This window comes from Carassius gibelio, chromosome B1 (genome assembly GCF_023724105.1).
Source record: "Carassius gibelio isolate Cgi1373 ecotype wild population from Czech Republic chromosome B1, carGib1.2-hapl.c, whole genome shotgun sequence".
Taxonomy (NCBI): Eukaryota; Metazoa; Chordata; class Actinopteri; order Cypriniformes; family Cyprinidae; genus Carassius; species Carassius gibelio.
This window is the reverse complement of record NC_068396.1, coordinates 28389453-28406747: the sequence shown is the minus strand read 5'-3', so window position 1 is coordinate 28406747 and position 17295 is coordinate 28389453. Positions and strand designations below refer to the sequence as shown.

Below are 17295 nucleotides of genomic sequence, written 5' to 3'. Positions count from 1 at the left end.
ATGTGTATTGGTAAACATAAGAAGTGAATAGTCAGTTGCTGTAGACGAAACCCAGAAAAAGTCATATTTCTTAAGGGTTAATTTTGCAATAATGAAGGAGATACATTATTTAGCTTGTCACATGCCTACTTATCAAATATATCGAAAATAACCATGAACTGTTATATTAGGTTGAAATTATTGTACTATGTGAAAAGGAAGTTTTTGTGAATCAGTGCCAAGCCAAGACATGAAGCTAGCAAAGTTACTTTACATAGGAAATATTTAGCTTTGGACAATGGTAAATATCATGATTTATTTATTTTATTTTTTTATTTTTTGACTGAGAATGCATCATAAAACAGATGACATTTCAATAATTCGAGGTTGAGACTGTGTGCAGGATCAGGAGGTGTAATTATACAATGTAAACTGAGGTATTTTGACATAGGATGTGGAATATAATAGATTGCTCTATTAGCAGAGCCCCTATAAAACATTTTTCTCTCTCTGAGTGTATTATGTAAGAGAATATGTATCTGGAATTAAAAGGAGAAAGGGGCAACCTCGTGATAACCTTATACAGGATGCACAAACACAATACACATACGAATATTCAGTCTCAGCAAACTCCTCTGTGACTGCAGGATTGATGACGTATCTGCAAAGGAACATTCCCACTTTGGGATCTGAATCCTAAAGGTCAGCATAATAGGGCTCAAATGCAAGCCACAGTGCTTGTCAAGTCAACTATAAGTGCTGTTCCTGCATTGCCTGTCTCTTGGTTCTAATGAGGATAGTATCTCACTTTGGCAGCCAATTTCAATGTGCTTCCAGTCATTTCAGGTTTCAGAGTTTATTCAGTTTTATAGGTACATAAATCAATTACCATTAATGTGCTGACCAGAGTATATGGTGCTGAGAGTAGTAGAAAACCATTTGCTCTTTGTGGCGGTACCACATAGCAGCTACTACTTCCTCTGAATTTTAACCTATATATATATATATATATATATATATATATATATATATATATATATATATATGTATATAACGTAACAGAAATTGTAGTTAGTAATGTACACATATTAATACATATTATTACACATGTATTATTATACATTATTATACATTGATTACTATTACATTTTGATTACTTTTACATAATTTGTAAGATTTTTTTTTTTCTGTTCTTTTTTTATCAACATCATAAATTACACATTCAATTACATCAAGGTTTCCCAAACTGAAAGAACTGGATGCTTTGTGAGGTAATGAAAAGCTAAAAAATAATTAATTAAATCATAATAATGACAAATTTAAAGAGAACGAAAAGGAAAACTCGAAGAGAAAAAAAAAGAAGAATCAAGGAAAATAAATATATTATAAATAATTTACTGCCATTGTTTAAATAATATATATATAATATACAAAAAAGTAATCTGATTACCGGTATGAGCGCTTTAAAATGTATCACATATGTGTGTATATGTATGCAGGTTTGTGTTATGGAAGCCTTAGGGAAAAGAACATTTTTAAAAAATTAACTGCATGACCTTTTATTACCTCTCAATAAAAAATAAAACATGTAAAAACAGTAAATGGCAAACATACACTGTCATATTTCTCAGAGGAGGTTTTTGTAAGAGCATCATTAATTTAATTTTGTCGTGTATTGTAAAAGGATATCAATTCATCATTCATAGCAGTGCTAATGAAAGTCGTATGACAATCCCCTATTCCTAAAAACAAAAGTAGCACAAAAGCGCTTGTGAACTTCGGGCATTGGCTTCCAAAAATGTGTGCACCATGTGTGAGCGAGAGAGCACCAATCAGCCCATCATTGTGGAGCAAGCGATGATTTCATTTTGATCAAAGTGGTGGTGTTCTGGAGCGAAGGCCTGTGGTTTGTTATGGTTCCCTTCAAAATTCCAATTGTTAAAAAGGGGAAGGCAAAAAAGTAAATATTATTGCTAACGTGATTTTAGTGGATAATGTTTTCTACGTAATCAGAGAGGCAATAGTGAGAATGCATTTAATTGAGCTTTTGTCCTCCCTGCCCTTTTTAATCACATTTATTTAGTAACACTCTCCAGCTCTTTGTTTATTAACTGACTTATACTGTATTTATATCTTTAAGTAACATAAATGAAATTCTGCAATGTCAATTCTAAAGTGTAATGAGTAAACCACCCTTTGAACTGTGCCAGCGATAGTACTGGCTGAAGAAACATTTCTTGAAGCGGATGAGTTTAAAATTTGGGTTATGAGAACCTGGTCCCAGATCAGTGAGGTCACAGTAAGTATTGACCCGAGATAATTCTTAACAAGGGTCACAGAAAAGAGAGAACAATATTCCCAGAAAGTTAGGGAGAAAGGAGTTTTGGGGTAACAGACAAATTTAGCCATTCTTCTGATATATAGAATAGGTTGGCCATGTGTACTTTTTAGAGTTTTGTGTTTTACTGCATCTTAAAGACATAACAGAAAATGTCCATAAACATCATCTGGCCAAGTTTTTGCCATTGTTTTGTGTTTGCTTAAAGAATATTCCTCTTTTGGCACTTCCTCTTTTCCTCAAACTGAAAGCTATACTTCCTCTTGAGATATTGCTGGAAGTCAACCGCATCAGAGAAGTGTGCATATATACCACATCCTAGTCTTGACACCCAAAATATGGTTTTGTTAATACCTGCGAACACACATGCAATATACTTCGTGCCCTTGGAATTATAAGGTTCTATCTGACATTTTTGTCAAAATTGAGTTATTCACATAATCTTATTCTGTGACAATTTATTTACATTATGTGATGTTTTATTTTAAACATTTATTTTATCTATGGAACACAAAAACTTTAAAGCCCAATATCTCAAAACTACTCAGAACGCAGATAGAACCTTGTGATTCCAAGGGGGACGACTTGTAAAAAACAGTTTTCAACGTTTAAGACAAAATGTGGGAAGACAAAATGATTAATAAATTAACACTGGCTGTAGTTGAGGGGCGTGACTCCCAGAAAAGCGCCCTCAGACTCCGCCTTCTATGTAAATGAGTCAGTGTGGCGCTGGTGTCCGCGCGCTCAGTCAATGAGCACCGAGACAGGAGGAGTGTCCGACTGTTTACATCTCGTTTCGGGGGCCGAGAGAGCTTTTCCTCCAGCATGATGTCGGTGTGGAATTATCGCACTCTCAACCTTTGAGAAATAAAGGCGGCCAGCGCAAAACAGTGACCCGGCGTTGAGTCATGGGAGGCCAGATAACCCGAAACGCCTTGTACGGTGAGGAACTGCGTTTAGGATCTCCATGCAAACCGCTGAATGATGTTCATTATGTTTGCCTGCTGATGAACGCTCCGATATAGATAGATAGAAGAACAGATAGATAGGCTATAAGAGAATTTAGAGAGAAAACGTCTGCCTCTAAATACCACGTATAGGCATCAGAATAATTGGAACACAAAACACAGTCGAGCACAAGTCCTAGAATTAATGTAGACGGCATTTGTGTAGCTCTCTGGAGATTTTGCGCTCCAAGGAACGAACATACGAGCGCGTCTCGTGCCAGTGAAGACGTGTTTCCCCCACAGCAGCGTGAATGCGTGAGGAAGGGAAGGGAATTTGTGGGGAATCCCTCTGTTGTCGGAAATAATAAGGATTTACTGCGGGTTTTTTTTTTTTCTTACAACATTCGATTGTATTATTAACAAACCCGCGAGGCAGCTGGTTTAAAATATAACCAAATAAATCAATAAATCAATTGATTAGTTCTAAATAAAAATACACGGTGGTTGGTTGAACAATCTCAAGTCTCAATTTATTTATAAAGCACAATTAAAAACAATTACAGTTGGACCAAAGTGCTGTGCAATGTTGTAAAAGACTTGTGCACAACCAAGCATACATCAGACAACAAACAGCATCACACATCATAGGCCATAGTGAAGAGATACGTTTTTAACTAAGATTTATACTTTTCCTTTTGGATTCTGTTCTAAAATTCATGTTCAAGCTGTTGTGCTGCTACAGTATTGGTTTTGGCAAGTCGTTCTAACATGTATTTCTTGTTCAACTTGCAACTACTAGGCTATTTATGTCAGTGCTTTTTAAGTAATACCCTAGTGACTAATCCACTTTAATTTTTGTCTACTAACTACTCATTTCAATGCCAAGACTTCCAATATGGATAAGTATATTTATTTATCCAATTAAGCAGTAGTTACTATACCAAAACATAGCAAAAATGAACATATGCGGTGTATAGATTCAGTATGCTTTAAATGTCAGGAGTTGATCTGGTATGGGATGTTCTGGCCGTTGGCCTGCAGGGTGAATGGGTGAATATTCTTCCGTGTTGGACAGGTGATAGTAACTGAAACATACATGAGCAGTTGGTTTATGTAAATCCCTCTGTCTTACTCTTGCTCTGAGTGCAGCTGATTGGCCTGGAGTTAATCTGAACCCTTGGTGGATCTGACCCACTTGATCATTAATTCTAATTAGAGCACTATAGCACATCCAATCAGGTAAACCGGGACTAGAGTTATAATAGTCCAGAATGTGTAGTAGCACCTGGTGCTGGTAAAAAGCACACTTGTCGGAAACGTACTCTATATTTTCATACCACGAAGAAACCCCTTAGGAAATTTATGAATTAATAGATAGCTAAATCAATCACATTGAAAAACACAAGCAATGTGCAATAGCTTACATTCAAATCAATGAGCTCTGAAACAAAAACATTACAACATTTGATTAGAAGCAAAAAAAAAAAAAACGTTTTTATTATTTTTTTTAATTAAAAGCATATGCATTTGTTTGAGGCCTTGAAACTTGAGCTGAAATCTTTTTAATTTTATTTTTGGAGACTATTAAGAAGACAAAGGAAATGATGAGAAGAAGAGGTGGAAACAGGATTGGGAAATGACGCAAGCCAGACTCAAACGTCGTTTTACTGGCTGCTGCTCTGACAGTGTTTTAAATTCTTAAAACACACACACACACACACGTTTGTTTTTGTGAAAAGTGGGGACATCCCATAGGCGTAATGGTTTTTATACTGTACAAGCTGTATATTCTATGGCCCTACACCAACCCTGTGTCATACCCATGTCATTATACAAAGTTGTATCCTGATCATCGACTGTATAAAAACATGGACGTAGTGTCCGTGACGTCACCCGTAGACTCCTGAAGTGTGTCTTTGAAGCCTAATATGCACAGAGTGGGCCGTCGCCATCTTGGCAGCGCCATGGGTTAACGGTGACAAGTTTATTTTCTCCTGGATGTGTGAGCTGCGCGATTTCTGAAATGTGTGTGTGTGTCAGTCAGCAGCTCATTAATACAGAACGATAATTAAAGGCTCTAATGCACACCAGTATATGTGTGTAAATGATGATGTGTGACGACATAGTAGTGGTGTTCCAATCCTTAGGGGAATATTTTCTCCCCTATCCCTTGACACTCTGTGTCAAGGGACAAGGGGAAGGGGTAGGCTGAGGGGAAGGGGAAGGTGTATAAAATAGAATTGGGATTGGGCCTTAGTCACTTCCTTATTGGCCTCACAAGAGAGAGCAGGAGGTTGGCGCTCGGTCCTGATATGTCACAAAAACATGTACAAACACACACACACACACACACAAAAACATTTACCAGGAGCACAAATCATTTAAAGATATCTTTGGCTCCTAAAATTCTGGTTTCACCTTCCAGTTCCCATTTCTGAGTTTTTTTAGTTCTTGCTGCAGGCTGACAGTGGATATAAATTGCTTATCCAGATACACGTCTTTCACCTTAAAAACAGTAAATTACAGTGTATTATCTGATCTTTGCATAAAAACGGAAACAATCCTGAACTGAGAACAAGATAGTCTGGTTTGTAGTGTTTGAGCTGGATAGATATGCTTCTGTTTGTGTTTGTTTGTGTGTGTGTGTGTGTAAGACTACTGGGTGTTTCTCATGCACCTCTGGAGCACATCCTGGTCTCTGAGGATAGGAAAGAGATAAAAAATAAGTAGCATTTTTTCATAAAGGCTGTTAAAAATGGAACATTATGACAGTTACAGATATTTCCTACTGTCACTAGTCCAAAAACAGAGAAATATGAGTGCAAACTGAAAGCAATATGCAAATTGACAATTTTTGCACAGTTATCTGATTTGCATATGTTTATATTATACAGTAGATTTTATGCAACGATTGGCGCTAACAGACAATGCAATTGATTTTTAGTAGGGATGCACCGATATAAAAAACCTAGCTGGTACTTATAAAAGATAAATTACATATATTGAAATTATATATATATATATATATATATATGTGTGTGTGTGTGTGTGTGTGTGCATGCATAATATTTTGTCTAAATAAATAAAAAAATAAAATAAAAAATAAATCTCTACTAACTAGCTCAATAGACAATCTGTACAATATGAAAGAATGGATGTTACTTTGCAATTTGCTAAAGATTGCGTTCAATAGTGTTATTAAATAGCTGTAAAACAATAACTGAGGATAACAAAAGTATGAAAGTTAGAAATGAGCATGCGTAATTAAATATCCAGCGTAGCCAATATACAGTTTTCAGCATTTGAAGAGTATCAAAAAAAGTTCTGCAAAGTTGTTAATTTTTATGACAACTTTGATGAAAGGCTTTGATACACTTTAAATGTTGACTAGTGTATACATCCAATATTGACCAATGGCGATACATTAAAACTAATTTCGGCTAATAGCCAATATGTTACCAATATATTAAGCATCCCTAATTCTTAATCAATTCTTCTCTAAACATCAGAGTTGAATCAGTTATTTGCTGCTAATTTGTTTATATCGGCACGGAAAGTATTGAAATAACTGAATCAATTACCATGGTGTTATTCTGTTGAATCCACAATAAGACAGCGGTGCACAAACAACATGAGGAAACTGTTAGTACTGGAGTTTGTTTGGAGTGGAATTTTTAATGGGGCATGTTGGGATTGATTATCAGTGATTGGTTGACATGCAGACAAGGAGTCAATGCGGTGCGGTGACAGATTATTAAAAGGCAAACAGAGAAAGTGCTCTTATCTACAATGCATGCTGTGATTACATCGCTCAGTTTCTATGTCGTGACAGAAACATATGTCTGCAGGTCGGGTGCTGATGCTGCTAAGTAACCATCCGCTGCACCTCTGTGAAGCACAACACCACTGATGAGTCATTTAATCCACCGCAGAAATGAAATGACACCACCACCACACACTGGTGTTTATGTACGGATCAGATCACCTACTGTAGGAGCAGGCCAGCCATGACAGAAGACCACAGCAGCGCTTAATATGTTCTGCACTCATTCACCATACTTTATTGCCACCCGACCAGATAGTTGCCAATTAGCTTCAGAACACAATTGCAAACATGGACATGCAAACCCAGGAACAGAAAAATTATAGTGTTGACATTTATGTAACCAAAAATGTCATAAATTGTGAGTAATCATAAAAAAAACATCACTAAAATCTGCAAAATGTATTTTTATATTATACTTTGTTATACATTTCAGCAGCCATTATTAAAGTTTTCAGTGTCACATGATACTTCAGAAATAATTCTGATAGGCTAAAATGGTGCTCAAGAAACATTTATTTTATCAATGATGAAAACTGTTGCTGCTTTATATTGTTTTGTGGAACCTATGATACACTTGCATGTTTAGGATAAGTAAGAAATGAATACATTTATTAATTATACAATTAAATGTTCAAATGAATCAAAAGTGACCGGAAAGGCATTTACAGTATACATTTTTCAAAAGATTCCCAATTTTAAAATTGGGATTTTAGTTTTCACAAAATATTAGACAGCAAAAATTGCTTTCGACACAGAAAATTATAAGAACCATGATCACCAATAAACACTGAGAACCAAATCAGATTATTAGAATGATTTCTGAAGGATCATGTGACACTCTAATAACTGCTTGAATTAATAACTTTTTTAAATATATTCAGTTCGAAAATAACATTGCACAATATTATTGATCAAATAAATACAGTTTTGGTGAACATAAAAGACTTCTTTCAAAAACATTAAAAAAGTTAGATCTACTTGTTTAATAAAGTTCTGAGCTATCTGAATGTAAAATAAATGAATAGATATTAATGTATTCTTCTAGTGTTGATGTTTATACTAAGTGTGACAGTGTGTGTTTTTTGAGTTGAAGTGTATGATGACACTCGAGCATGGGTCTTGTATAAAGCAGAGGCTAGAGGGTGTTTGCTAGATTTTAACCAGAATAACTAAACATTTAGCATATGAATCTTTAGCCAAGCTTGCTACTACGCTCACATGTTATGGTCACATGATGTGCCTCTCACCTCAGATGGATTAGAAGCATTGTATAGTTGCCAAGTACATGTATATCTCTTCGTAAGATGTTGCTTATGTTCCCATTTTATATAATTTTATAAAAAGTCACTTTTGCAACTACATTTTCAGTATTTGACATACAGCAATGGTTTTCTGATAATCTTTTCCATGAGTTAATGTAATCTAACTGTTTAATGATTGAGGAAAAACACTTGATTCTCAAGTAGATTATTTACAATCTGGTGTCTGATACCATTTACATTTATCAGACGCTTCTATCCTTATATATATATATATATATTTTTTTTTTACCAGTTTGTGTATTCCCTGGGAATTGAACCCACAAGCTTTTGTGTTGTTAATGCAGTTCTCTACCACTGAGCCACAGGAACTCTTACCTGAAAGCAACTTTACTAATAAAGTTACATTGTGTATCAGGGGACATGTACTTACAGAAGAATGTCTCAGGTTACGCTTTTAACGGTGGGTCTCTGAGTAGGGAACGAGACACTGCATCCTCTAGGGGTCGCTATGGGGAAACTAGAGGACACAGTTTGAAGTTCCCTTGAAAGGGAATGTCTCAGGTTACATATGTAACAATGGTTCCCTGAGTGGGAAATGAGATCACTGCATCCTCTAGTTTCCCCATAATGACCCCTAGAGGACGCAGTTCGAAGTTCCCTTGAAAGGGAACAATTAATGTGATTACCAACAGAGCAAATTAAAAGCTAATTCCTAGATAACAGATTAAAAAAAAGGTCAAAGCTGACCAGATTTTCCTGCTGTTGAACAGATGAAACAGAACAGATATTGTACTGTCTGCTTGTTGAATATATGTGGCTGTAGACTTTGTCTCCTTGGGATGTATGTTATGTAATAAAAGTGATCCTTTGCAAGTTACATTGAATCAAACTTTATGTATATTCAGCAATCGAAACTGCAGAAAGTCAGCCTCGGGATGTTCTGTTATAAAAACAGTCCAGGAGTGCTGCTGGCCAAGCACTTTATTTTAACATTGAGTCTGTCTGATGTGAGGTGTTTACACATTACATGACATTCTCTGACCTATAGTCAGACATCTGAACCTGCCCTGAACATGGCTTCTTGGTAATGAGGATGTAATGAGGATAAAGATTTCAGCTACCTGACAACCTTATTCCGTGCAGTGAAGTTAAACCTGACCTTAGCATGTGATCCTCTTCAATAAAAAAAAATACACAAGCGTGCTTTACTTAACCTCTTTCCTAGTTTAAAAATTATCCAAAAACCTTTTGAAGACCAAAATACTGGCTATTTAATGTTTTTAAAAGAAACAAAATATTGTGAAATATTTTACAATTTTAACTGTTATAATTTTGATTATATTTCAAATGTAATTAATTCCTGTAATGGCAAAGATATATATTCAGCATCATTACTCCATTGCCCAGGCTGTTCTTTATGGGATGAACTTATGTAAGAATCATTTTCTGTCCATTGGTTACTTTAAAAAAAGAATGTGGTAACCATAGAAATAGCAGCATTATGATGTGTTTGGTAGCCCAGGGTGGAATCTGCTTTTTGTGTGTTGGGAGACTGGCTTCTATTACTTACAATGTGTGAATGTGTCTCTGCAGGTCCTGAGCTGTTATATTTTATGACTTGTGTCTATCTTATATAATACAATTTAGGATGACAACAGAAAGTTATTGAAGTCAATGTGAATTGCTATTCACAACAGATTTTACTGTGGAAAAAATGTGGGGTGGGACCAGGAAATGATTTCATCATAAAAAGTAGGTGTTACATTGAAGAATGAAGCTGGACATAATATGAGTTTGCTAAATCAATACCTAAAGCCTTTTTTTTTGTTTTTTGTTTTGTTTTTGGTGAGGGGGATAACTTGTAGTGATGAACGTTCACAAAATGACCAGGAACCTTATTAAGAAACATAATAAGGTAATTTTTTTGTATTTCACAGTGATTGAAATTAACTCATTTGCAATAAAACTGAAACTGAAACTGATCAATTCTGATTTCATGTTGATTTTAACTAAATTATCATTTAATTATTTGGAATAATGAACCTACATTGTTTGAATGGAACATTTAACATTGTTTCGTACATAATTCGTACAATGTATCGCTTCCGTCTCAAACCCAGTTTAGACACAAAACAGAATTTACAGATTTTGCGAAAGACAATTAACAGATTAAACCGATCTTGGATAGTCTTCTCCTTTCCAGACAGACTAAGTGACACAGACACTGAACTCAGATCAGCAGAAAACGGAAAGCTCTCACCACGGCAGCGTTGCTAAGGAACATGAGCTGCTACTTAACCTCCATTTTCTGTCTGACAGCTGCAGCTCTTGGGTTTGCTAATGTATTCTTTTCGGTGTGCTCAGACTATTAGTGTTACACACAATGTCCGTCGGCTAACAGGCCTGCCCACACCACACACTTACAGACACACGTATGCAACTTACAAGGCTGAAAAGACACCTGAGGCATATTAATGTTTTGATAATACAATATTTGTCATGTGATAGTTTTATATGAGCCTGTGGTTGCCAGATATAGAAAAAACATCTAGTCTTTATTCTCTTCTCTTGTGCAATGCCTTATCTGCATTGCTCAGGAAACATGTCATTGCCCACTATCAGCTTCTACAAGGGAGCCACAATAGCTGAGAGGACTGGTGTCATCACTGGATGCTCCTCCAACTGTGCCATTACAGACCTGTGAGGGTGTGTTATCTTGTTAAAGGAGCCCCTTGCCAACTGGGTGAATATTGGACATGAATGAATGCAGAGGGGAAAGCCATAAAGCTGAACCCGCTCATGGATGACACTGTCCCAACTGAACCAATACTACAGTAAATCATTACTGTGCCTCTAACATAGATATTTACTTTCTGTTAGATCAAAACAGCATTACTCTGGTCACACCTGCATCTAGTCCACTGTTAATGTTGCTACGTGTGCCCTAGGGGTGGGCGATTTACCAGTTGTCAACCGGGAGAGATTTTGGACTACAGAGAGATTTTGTCTCTATCATGGTTTACACATTCATGTGACTTTGCTGTGCTACGTGGCCACGAAAACTTATCGCTTGCACATGTTTTTAAGCATTGTGGTTTAAACACAAGTGATTTTAAGCCATCGAAATACAATAAGCTGGAAAATTTAACTCATTTTGCTCTATGCACGCACTATCACGCACTCTCAGCATTTTTCATAGTTCGCGGGTGTATCGAAGGGAGTTATTTTTGGCACTTTATAGGCCTTGAACAGTTAAAAACAAACTTTTATGCATTTATAGTATTCTCATAAACAAAGTAATGAAGGTCAAACATATGTTTAACAGTATATTGGATTGGGCAGCTCTTAAAGTGACAGCAGTCTAATATTCCTGCTGTCTGTCCCTTTTTTAATCGAGGCTAGTATTACTTTTTTGTGATATTGACAATGGTATCACAAATTATGAAATTTCTATGGTATCAAAAATTATGATATCATAAAGATCTTATTTAAAAATCATTATATCATGATATACATCATTACAGTGAAATAAAAATTACACATATTGTGATATACATGTATACGATTTTGGTCATACTATGTGTGTATGAGATGAACAACCCATCGTCGTTAGTTTTAACAGTTGTAGTTAAAAGTCTGGAAATTTGGTACTTGAAGTCTGGCAACTAAAAAAAAAAAGACACAATGTGAATAAAAAGACAATATAAGGTTATATGATTGATAAATAGCATGACAGTAAAATAGACAGTATGACAGATAGATAGTAAGAAAGATATATATGATAGATAAAAAGATAGAAATACAGTCAATTATGCAAACTCAACTATAACGACAATTTAAAGCAATTCAGAATTATGGAGACACTTTAATAGATAGTATGACAGAGCGACAGTACTACAGATTTTATGAAAGAAGATCAGATAAATAGCCTAGTTTAAAAACGACTGCATTTTTAGGTATAACATGTTGAGAGATATAGGTGCATTAAGGTGGAATTGTGGAACTCTTATTGTTTTGGCACGTGGGTGTATAATAAAAAAAACATTCAGATCTTTTGTTGCGCTGTGTCATCATGTAAATTATTCCTGTTGCATATGTGAACTGTAAAATGTAAGGCTCAGATTAGCATGAAAGTGCACCTCTACTCAGGTGTTGAGCTTCACTCACACAAAACCTTGTGAGCTTGTAAGTGATAGTAAGACTGTTATTAATTAATACACTGACAATCAGTCAACACAATTTTCCATTACGTGACTACAAGCAAAGATAAATCAGCTGTGCAACATACTGTATGATTCATAAACACATCGCAATAAAATACTGAAATTGTACAGTTCAGTACAGCCTGTTGGGAAAAGCGAATTAGATTTATCTACAAAGCTAAAAATCACTTTGTCCAACGAAAATGCTGTACACAAATGCTGCGTGAAATGGGGTCAGACAAATCTCACCATGCAAGGGCTGATGCTGTTTCATGCGGTTCATTGATTTGAAAGGAAAGGCCAGGCTTAGTCATACTAAGCTAAGGTTTTAAACACGATTATAACTGAGAGAAGACTTATTTTCATATTTTTTCTTTTTTGATTAATTAAAATTATAATTTATACTTTTTAATGACACTGGTGGAACATGTTTTTTTAAAGCAGTATTTCTTTCTTCTAGACTCTCTGGGTGGACCGTTCCCCTCAACAACTCACCGATGCCATCACAAACCCAAACGCTGTTTACCCTTGCATCCATGCGGAGGTGTCCCTGTGAGCCCCCTTCTCTTCCACCCCAATGCTAAAGGCTCCCAGATAGTCATGGATCTAGCACAAAGGAGCGTCAAACGGCAGGCCAGCTTCTGCAACGGCATCACGTTCAGCAACCGACCCATTGCTCTTTATGAGCAGGTCCGCTTAAAGGTAGGAACAAGGAAAGGCATAGATGAATCCAGGGCATGTTGAATATTTGGGAACAGTGGGATTTTCTGGGGTGGATGGTGAGTCGGGAATACTCAAGTGGACGATACACATAGGCAGATGTGAATACCTCTGAGAGTTCGCTACAGCAAAGACGACTTTGTGTTACAAATATTCATCTGTCTTGTCATAGTCTAGTGTAAAAATGTAAGTACTGTACAGTTTACGCTTTAGAAAAATTAGTTTTTGCTTTCTCTAAACTTCTAAGTAGGGTTCTCTATTACTGTACTTTAAAAACACATCGTAAAGAAGTTGCGCAAGTTCTCGCTTCCCAGGTCAATGCAGTAACAACCCCAAAATAAACACTCTTATCCCAGACCATGGCACTTAATCTAGCCCAACCAGTTCTTCGACTAGCACACACAGATAGCTTTGTTTTATACTCCCTCGTTAGTCAAGTCTTAACCCTGATGTTCTCAGTGCAGAGCGGCTGTGATATAAGTCACTGTGTTCTTGAAATGTTTGTAGTGCTCATTCCTGGAGTTACTGTAAATCAAATAAAACAGAGCTTCTCTACTCCAAACACACCACACGACTACCTCATACATCCCCTCAATTGTCCCCTACGCTCAACCATTTATGACCATCACACAACGAGTCCCTTGTTTGGCCTACCGCTACAAAAAGGAAAAACAAGTTAAACTTTGAAAGAATTAAGTTGAAACTAATCACAAGGTTTAAAAAAAATAATTAAGTGTAAACTTGCTTCAGCCTCCAGGAAAGAAAAGACACGGAAAGAAATGTAAATTAAAATCCCAGTTGTTTGCCCAAAACAGAAATGAGATTATAAAGAATGTGGATGAAGAATTTTGTGTTTGGGGAAACACAATAGAGTTTTAGCATGGTAATATACATGGCAATGTTAATGTTTTTGGTCTTGGTGGAATAGATCTGCTATGCTGTGTTTGCTGCTAAGATTTGCTACTGCCAACACATCCACAGACGTGCTGCTGTGATCATGTAGGAAATACTGATGCTGCTGCTGCACATATAACATATTTGCAATAACCTCCATATGTAACATACATGAACTCACCCCATAGCAGATCTATACAGGTGGAGCTGGGGAAGGTGGAGGGTGGCTGAAGTGTATTCAAGTATTTGAATGTTGAGCAGCAAGCTCATTGGCTGCTGATGTTAAAGAAACCAGTCAGCTGTGCCATGTGAATAATGTTGTGATTATATCAGACTGAGTTAGAATCTGTTGGCCTGTGCCATTTTTTGTATTTACAAAAAATAAAAATAAAAAAATAGTTTTCTTGCTGCTAGAGGTACTGCATAAATTATGTCCCATATATTAGTATTTCTGAGAGTAAACATTTCTATGCTATGCAGTGACCCATAAATAACACTTTCTAATTTTGTAATGATAACAGATTAATTTTTCCCCATCTTTAGATAACTAAAAAGCAATGCTGCTGGAGTGGCGCTCTCCGCCTGGGCTTTACTTCTAAGGACCCATCTCGAATCAATCCCGACAGCCTGCCCAAATACGCCTGCCCTGACCTGGTATCCCAGAGTGGATTCTGGGCCAAGGCTCTGCCAGAAGAGTTTGCAAATGAAGGAAACCTCATTTCCTTCTGGGTGGATAAGAAAGGGAGAGTATTTTATCGCATCAACGATTCCAGCCCCATGCTGTTCTTCAGTGGCGTTCGGACCACAGAGCCACTGTGGGCCCTCATCGATGTCTACGGTCTGACCAGAGGAGTGCAACTGCTGGGTGAGAAAAAGAACTGTTTGCATACAGTAGTGAAGCCAATTCACGCTAACTCTAAATGTTATGCTCTAACAGACTGTAAAATGAAATACTGAAGTAGGGTTTTTTAATGCTTGCTTGATTTTTAACTTGGAAAAAATCATAAATGATAATCAATGATAAAAGATTTTCACAATTTAACAAGATTTTTTCTAAAACATTTTCCGAAGAATGGTGAAAATTAGACATCAAACTTAGTGTGCATTATTTCAGGTGTATAAAAATTTGTTATAAATAGTTTGCAAATGTGTTTTTCATGACTTTACATGCACAAAATGTTTCCTCCCAAATAGTTATCATTTTGGTTCTTTTGTCTATGAAAACCTGTTAATCGGTTAACACATTCACAATGCATATGTGAAGCTGTTGCTTGTCTCCTCCCTATGCAAAGCATTTTGCCCTGAGTTAACAGTTCTTGATAGAGCAGTTTTAGATAACATTTTTACATTTAAGTGCTTTTTTCATTTAAGTTAAACAAAAATATTATAAATTAGATATCTAATAAACTGACTACTCTAAGCTCTGAACTGGATCAATCTTTTTTTTAACAAATCTTTCAGACTTTTTTTTAACAAATCTTTCAGACTTTTTCATGAATTAGATGCATTACCTTCAATTAGGTAATGTGCTAATGCTTGTAAAGTTGTCTTCATTTTATTCTTTTAAATGTTTATGTAAGTGTATGATCAAGAATAGCTCTTGCTCCAAACACACAGTAAATCAGAGAGCTTAAACCTGAAGGCAGTGGTCTAGATGTATTGCTGTATATAATCACAGTCAACATTGTCATGAGCAGAACATACCATTCGCCACGCTTTGATATACCGCCAAGTGTTTGTGCATGGAAGGGGGGTTTGGCAGTAAGAGGCGAGACATTCACATCTCACACGCATACATGCAGCAGGCTTTAATGCTGTCATCCCCCAGGGTTAATTATAGAACCAGGTCACATACACCAGAGATAGCTCCATTTATCCTAATTGAGCTCTGTGGCCATTGACGGCAGCCTCTCTGTCTGCTATCTGTCCACTGTGTGGGATGTGTTTTGTTACGTGTGCGAGTAACTTTATCTGTGCCTTTGCCTCACAAAGGACAAAGTTGACATGCACTGCTGAACCTATGTTCTTCGATGGTCTGCTGCCATGCTGAAACGCAAGAATGTATGTGTGTGTGTGACTGTGTAATACCTGCTTCACACTGCATGCAAAATATCGTAGCAGTATTCACAATGTGTTCATAAGCAGTAAGTGTGAGCTCTGAAAGTGCACTATAAACTTATCAGCACAATGTTTTGCAACATAAACTATGAACAAACAATAAAATGCAAAGTCATCCGTCCTTTGAAACACGTGTGTATGCAATCTTTTCACCTTCCAGCAGTATGTCACATTTCCTCTTCTCAGAAGGGATTGGAAGTGTGCATAGAGCCTAAGAGAAAGATCAAAAGAGCTCTTCCTGTATTTCCATCAAACGTTGCTCCTGGAGTGCTGATGTCAGAACCGAAACGATCATATTTGAGTCTGAATTTCCTGTGGGCTGACATGAAATGCCTTTATTTACAGGACGTGGGAAGGAAGAACTTGTTAGTGACTGTACGCAAAGAATGAGGAATCAAAAACTGGCCCTTTATAGTATTTACTTTATTAATACACTGTTTTGGTCTTGTTGTAAACCATTCACATTCATGAATGATTGAATGAATGAGTAAATAATGATTTAGTCTTTGTTTTAGGTTGCTGTTGTTTGTAATTGTGCCTTTGTAAATAATGAATTAATTCTGGCTGATGTCAATGTAATTAACAAATGGACCAATTGCAATAGCTTAACAAATAACAAAAAAGCATTAACGTTGGGATACATTGTGATGCTCTTGAGGGTGAACTTGACCTTCAGCCTCCACGTCCCAGTTAAGAGTTGCTCCCAGCAGTGTTTCAAGAGGGGGTAGGCCTACACAATCAAATGCAAATGCAAAAATCGGGTCTAGAACGACTATTTTTCTTGAAGGATGAAAATCCCAATGGATAAAAGTCCTGACCTACATTTTTCTTGTTGAATATAATTTCTCACTCAGAAATGTCGCATTAGAGAAGAAAAACAGGTTGTGAATGCAGTTTCATGTTGATCTTAAAGAAATGCTTGCATGTTTTTCTCAATTCATGTGCTAGATAAATACAGCTTTGATTGAGGATGAAAAACTGGTCTAAATTGGTGGAACCATTTGTAAAC

General features: G+C 36.4%; 1 protein-coding gene across 2 annotated transcripts in view; it reads left to right on the top strand.

The window, feature by feature from the left end:
* neurl1aa (neuralized E3 ubiquitin protein ligase 1Aa) overlaps positions 1 to 17295 on the top strand; it is a 54453-nt gene that overhangs the window by 18325 nt on the left and 18833 nt on the right. The window contains exons 1-3 of one of the 2 annotated variants that reach the window (XM_052547150.1): positions 3045 to 3259; positions 13015 to 13256; positions 14712 to 15033. In XM_052547150.1, coding sequence (XP_052403110.1) covers positions 3226 to 3259; positions 13015 to 13256; positions 14712 to 15033 — 598 coding nt within the window. In that variant the 5' untranslated portion in view covers positions 3045 to 3225. Of the gene's footprint in view, positions 1 to 3044; positions 3260 to 13014; positions 13257 to 14711; positions 15034 to 17295 lie in introns of those variants that run through there. The other variant, XM_052547148.1, reaches the window with a different exon arrangement.